Source organism: Schistosoma mansoni, assembly GCF_000237925.1.
Source record: "Schistosoma mansoni, WGS project CABG00000000 data, supercontig 0125, strain Puerto Rico, whole genome shotgun sequence".
In the NCBI taxonomy this organism is placed as follows: domain Eukaryota; kingdom Metazoa; phylum Platyhelminthes; class Trematoda; order Strigeidida; family Schistosomatidae; genus Schistosoma; species Schistosoma mansoni.
The window spans coordinates 532,704-539,333 of NW_017386034.1; the positions used below are offsets into that span (position 1 = coordinate 532,704).

General features: G+C 35.8%; 1 protein-coding gene across 1 annotated transcript in view; it reads right to left on the minus strand.

Annotated features, from left to right (window-relative positions):
* The window catches only part of Smp_139600 (zinc finger protein, putative), a 29,001-nt gene extending 24,423 nt beyond the window's left edge, over window positions 1-4,578 (minus strand). Inside the window, exons 1-2 of the mRNA XM_018790359.1 lie at window positions 4,512-4,578; window positions 1,720-1,871 (exon numbers count right to left, since the gene is read on the minus strand). Coding sequence (XP_018646366.1) covers window positions 1,720-1,871; window positions 4,512-4,569 — 210 coding nt within the window. The 5' untranslated portion in view covers window positions 4,570-4,578. The remainder of the gene's footprint in view (window positions 1-1,719; window positions 1,872-4,511) is intronic.
* Window positions 4,579-6,630: the final 2,052 nt, after the last annotated feature.

Genomic DNA, 6,630 nt, shown 5'->3' on the forward strand with positions numbered 1-6,630 from the left:
TAAATTTATTCCATAAAACATACTTCATTAAGGCTTTATCGTTTTTAGTCGCTTTTCTGTTAATTACTATGGAGTTTAACTTGTCTATCAATGAGGCCTGCTTACGAAGCAGATGAAAAAGAAATACACTATCACGTTAAGTGGAAGATAGTCACATGACAAAACCATGACCCACACCGTTAACTAACGAATAAGTTAATGAAGTCTAGTGAAATTATTTTTCGTTCCGAATAGCTTACTACATTCTGACTTTCCATTAACTAATTAGTTGGTGTATTCCTCTTTTGTGCAAACACATCTCGAAAGTGTAGGAAATACCTGTGACACTTATAAAGACATCGTATATTTTTTCTCTTTTCCTGCAGTGAACTCAGAGTTACCACAAATGTTACCACATTATCTCAGTTTATCCAAATACGTAGTATTATTCTATCTTATAAAAAGTGTGATTTAAAACCAAATAAAAATCTGTACTTAGTTACTAAGGTACAATGAAAAGCGTCGTCACGTCGTTACTACGTATGATAGCTATAATGAAACCAACTATGAAAGTTAGCTTGTCAACAACCTTTTATGAATATCCTTTCATACCAGTCAGAATTATTCTGCAACTCCAAAGTTTGTTTTAAATGGAATCCGCTGTTTAATCTTGGTAATCTGCAATTTTTAGATTCAGAATGAAGTGCACTCAAGAGCTCGTACTGTTGGATATAATAAAATTAAAGCAACTATTTATAGAAGTTATCTTATGTGTAGGTCGTTACGAATAGAGGAAGCTCAAAACTTATAGTAGATACTTTATGAGATAGTTCTGTTGTGAAAGATACTGGTGGGATAGAATCAGTTAACAACGATACACCTAACTGAAAAACTGATTGTTTCTGTGAAACGTTAAAGTGATAAAAACTGAAATAAAATATTTTCGGAACGTCTGGTTTCATCTTTTATTTCTGTATTACTAGTATCTTGAAATTAACTGAATTCATTTTAAGAAAAATATTCTACGACTGTCATAGCCCTACAAAATAATTTCTTAACAAATGGACATAGGTACGGATCACGGAAAAAATTACCGGGAGTTAATAAATGTTCTGCAAGTAAAATACTACACTCTTATAGGATGAAAAATAGTCAATGTGCAAAACAAAATGGGGTAATAAAACATCAGTAGTGAATTTGATTGCTGGATTAACAACACGGGAATCAATGTTTCTAATATTTAAAAAAACACAACACAATAAGATATCCAAAGAGTAGGCCTGACAGTCAGGTTTTAATTGATTGGAGAATGAGTGGTCTACAAGTTAGTTTCTTCCAATCGACAATAACATGTTTACCATGTTTACTTTGTGTTTATATTCTGAATATAAGCGTGTTATTCTATGACATGAAAAACCATTAATCTGTCTATTGATCTTGTCGTTGGTTTCTAATCATTCTGGGGCCTAAGTTAATAAATAAGGTCTCGCGAGTAATCATTACTCAACCACATTATATCATTGCGTTTATCCATCGATTAGCATCCTATTTATTGGTTTTAACAGTCGAAAATTCCGTCTAACCAAATCACAGGAAACCTCCCTCAAAACATTAACGCTTGATACTACTTTGTTAAGTCCAACGATCCTCATTTACCAAAACGGCGGTCATATAGTATAATGTGTTCAAGCAATACTAGTATTTCGATTAAAGCATGAGTTGTAGTTATATTATACGAACCTTAAGTTCACTTTGTACTTCAGAAGTAATCGGATTTTCTTGGCTAATAACAACAGAGCAAACTTGTTGAACATATGAGTCCGCTCCTGGATTTTCATGTGCATTAGAAATGTCCAGATTCATGAGGACCTCACCACTTGAGTTTGTATAAACTACAAAAAATGAGTAGATTGATTTTAAATGTAGAATAAACGATAAGATAAGTACAAGATAGAATAACGACAAACACAACATTTAATGTTTTAGCGTACAACCCATTTGATATATTTAACTCAGAAAAACAGTGAATACTTACACCTAGAAGCTATAACTAGCGTAAAAACGCTTATAAAGCAGCTAATGTAGATACATAATGAGAGGATGAATCTTATTGATCAGTTTTTATGTATAAAGAAGTTAAAACCTTAAAACGTGATGAAATGAAGAACCGATCGATACTACTGTTGGTCAGAAAAAAACACAAAATCAGAAAAGAATGATATACGAAGACAAAAGTTAGTTTTAAACAACTGTATCAAGACAATGAGTAAACGATAGGTGAGAATTTCAGTGTTTTGCTACTACAAATACATTAATTTCCGGAAAAATGTTCCATTATCAAACTTCATTATATCTTTGATTCTAAAAACTGAAATGTTGGATACACAAATTATTTCACGAAGAACAGAGCGTTGGATAAACCTATGTATTTTAGCCACAGTGTGACCTACAAAATCGGCAAATCCTTCTAATAAACATGGTACAACAAAATGTGAAACTGTCCATTTGCAATTAATCCGCCAGATATTTATCACGAGTTACCGTAAATCATACATGTGACCAAATACTTTGAAAATCTTTCAAAACGCGTCCTTTTTTTAGATATTATGCTTGAGAAAAGTCTATAGTGCTAAAAACTGAATTTAAACAACCCCAAATCTTAACCGTTTTGTATGTATCGTGGAGCAAAAAAATGACCAGTAATGAGGTGGAAAGGTACTACAGAGAGATGGTAAGTCAGTTAGTGGGGTGGTGGATTCATACCGAACGAGGTGTCCAGGATATGTATTAGGTATGCGCAACTAATGTATACCTCGATCCCAAATGCTGGTTGAATTAACAGATAGAGAGAAAACTACAAGTGCCCAGATAAAGAAACACCATCAGCCTCCCCCCAAATGCCCTGGTAAGGCCGAGGGTGAGGGAGAGTCCGCTCTCTCGAAATGCTTTCATATGGCCACGCATATACAGTTACTTCCAGGGAAGTCCTACTCACTGTCTTCTCGTGGCGGGGTGTTATTTACGAAATTGAGAAGACGAAAACAAAATGTCCGACACTTTAAGCGGTTCGGTGGATACAGAGGATCCACCTAGGGGAGTAGGAAAACCCTGATTTCGAACCGATGGTGCACATTGGCTCCAGGATATTGAAGGAGGCAAATGGCGTACGAACGTATTCCTGGTCACCAGCTACCATGGGTTGTCTCTCCTAACGTTGCTCTACTGCCTTGTAGATTAGACTTTTAGGTCGAAGGCTCCAGGCGTGACCTCCTAAGAAAACTACCTGCTCCGGTTCGGGCATCCGGGCAGTATCATAGCCCACACATAAATTAATGATAATTACCACTGGAAAAATTACTATTGCTTCAACGCTTACTCAGACAAATCAAATCCAAAATTATATGACAAGATTCTTTTTTAAACGACGCCACTTATGTATTCCCCTTTATTCTTATACAGCAGCCCACGTATGGTGGAGACCCTGTCCTATCTAGAAGGTTTCAAGGTTGTAAAAAGCGGAGAGGTGATCAGTGTATGGCATGGTGCCGTGGTATGAAAGAAGGCTGTACAGGACTGGCTTCTGTTGGTCCTTCAAGAATCCACGGTTGGGATCCTAGAGATGATGTAACACAATAGCTGGAGACGTTAACAGATATCATTCAGAATAGAAGCCAATGGTGATCCTACTGTAGCTTTTGTTTACTTTCTTCATTAAAGTGAACGTAACTTTCCTAACTGAAAGAATTCTTCCTGGTTGTATTTTTGCTGAGCTATTTCTCCCATTATCATTATTATTTCACTCTCATACACTAATTTCTGTACGTTGTTCTTTCTATTGTACGCACTTTATATTCTCTATCTCTTTACCTATTTGTTATTGTGTGGCGCATATGTATTTGATGCCCCCTTGTATCAATGTTTGTGTTCAAATAAACGAATAAGCATCAGTCTCTGTAATCACTGACTGCTAGTTTGGGCCATGTTAATAAATGGAAACCACCTGGTTGGAATTCCAGCAATAATTATAATACACAGTTGGGATTATGGGATGATGTAGCTGAAAAGTGATTGCAAAGGAGAATTCGCATTCATTCTCAATCTTATAATATATATTGGGTGGAGTCTCATTCCCGACTTTTCGTTTTTTGATCTCCTTTATACCCTTTGAACTATATTTCTTATGTTTAGATTTTCATGGGAGTTGATAATATTCCCTCTCTTTTGCTTCTTGTTTCGTTAAGTTGTAATCTCGCTGTGCTGACTTGTATAGAAACTTAAATAGATATATGTGTACCAGGTCCTGTATTGGCCGATTAACTAGAAAGATAGATGGTGAAATATCGGATGTTTAACCTTGGGAATTTCTCATTTTTATTCCCAAGACCGGAGAAAAGAAGTAACTGTCTCGTGCAGGCACATATATGTACCCGAATAAAATGTTCAATACATAACGCTATTAAGTAAAATTGCAAATAATGTTGGCAAAACAGAAAATTAGGAAACGATACCAAAAAAATGAACTGCAAACTAACCTTGGTTTTGTCCAGTAAACAGAGTCTGGTATACACTGTTTGGAGCAAGAGTCGTCATGAGCTGAACAATAAAGTAGACCGATAAAAAGCTGATAGTAAATTAGTGATGCAAAATAACTTTAATAATCAATAACATGGATCGTTCCCCCCAAAAAAGCCAAATGAGCTGGACTGTTATCACATCGTTGATTTCTTTACGAAAACAATACATATCGCAACAGTGATATGTACTGCAAATAAGGAAAATGGTCTTATCTACTTTCTTGAGCATCAGATGTAAAGCTGATTTGATAACATCCTGGTAGTACTATGAATCTCCGATAGTAAAAAAACGCTTATTTCAATAATCTACCAACACATAAATAAAACGAAGGACAGGGAACAATTTTATCTACTCAGATTTGAGACACACCTTTTTTATGGCTGGTAGTATGTTTGCCTAAATCAAAGCAGATGTAGAGGAGTCCTAATCTGCAAACCAGTAGTTGAAATTCGGATGATCTAACCTTGTCGCCTCTCAGATACAGTATCAAAAGTATCTAACAAGCACACACAACAAAATGATTTATAATGGAAGTCAGTGACCCTATGAACTTGTGTAAAAGTATTAGAGTAGTTGCTTATACCTGATTTTCAAAAGGATTTTAGTTGAACCCAGACCTCATATCTGAACAGATCATGGTGTACCATGCAATACACACGACATAACCAACCAAACTAGTTGCCATATGTTCAAATGTTTGTCGCCTGAATAAAATTCCTTACATGTTTTCCCGACGTAACAATCCTAGGGCAGAATAGGGCAAGTTGAGTGCAATTCGTTAGTCCTCTGATATAAAGTTCGGTGTTCCAGTGTTCTATGTGGAGTAACACCTATCTTTGAACTATCACACGCCATATACTGGCACCAAACCAATGGATCCTCCAGATCAGCAGGCAAATAAATAAATATCCGTCTTCCAAATTCAAATTACTTGTAGGAGGGCCATAACTGAGGGGGCAGTTTTTATGTCATAAAAGACGATTAGATTCCCAACGTGAGTGAATAGATCTATGTGAAACTTATTGAGGTGTGGACCTACACACTTATCGTTAAGTCATACAAATTTCATGTGCCTGGTGATTTTATTGGAGTACCCGGACCGAGTTAGAGCAGCGCACAACCATTGAAAGTCAAACCCTTTACCCTTCGAAATACCTCTACAAATGGATACAGAAAAGGTCCATGAAGACAAAGAGAATCAACAAGCTGAGCGCATATATTGATAGGTGTTTTTAAAGCATATAGTGTGCATGTAGCAACTATATTTGCGCTACATTTCAAGTTGAGTTAACTTTTCTGAAACAGTCACTTGGACCGTTACGGAAATTACCCGAACCCTTAGGAGCCAAGAGATTAAAATAAACTCAGACGTGGATTCGAAAGCCTAAAAAAGATGAGTATAGCTCAATGAGTCAAACTATTTATGAGTAATAACAATAAGAGGTAGTGGATATCTATTTCGCGATAGCAGACGCGAATGCACGTATAACTGGCAGTAAGATATACGGACAAGAATGTAACAAGTTTGTAGTATTCCTGAGATCTGAGTAGAATCACTTTATACAGAAAAAAAGAATAAACATGATTATGTTCCAATAACATGAAGTATTCGGATTTCAGATTTCTAAAAAAGCAATAAAGGTTCTAAAATACCACCAAAGCATTAGTAAGTGATGATGACTCATAATCGTTAATAGCTCAAAGGAAAGAAAATGCAATACATATTTCGAGTAATTTGCATATAATTCATAAGGTAAGCCAGAAATTCACGAATATGAGTCGTCTAATACCCACCGTTTCAATCAGTTGTACCGTGTAGTATTCTACTGGCAAAAAAGGCTAAAAAAGAACGTGCGTCTACAGAACTAACAAGAAAGTAAACTTCAAATTTCCTGAGAATTAGCGAACGACTTATGTGATAATTCAGAATAAAGTAAGTACTAATTACCAGAACCGCCACCCTTGGAATTTGCGCCTTTAGTAATCAACAAAACAATATTTCGATGACTTGCCTCTTGATTTAATATTACCGATAAAAACTGTGAAGATCACGGTTAGCTTTAATTCATCATTGAC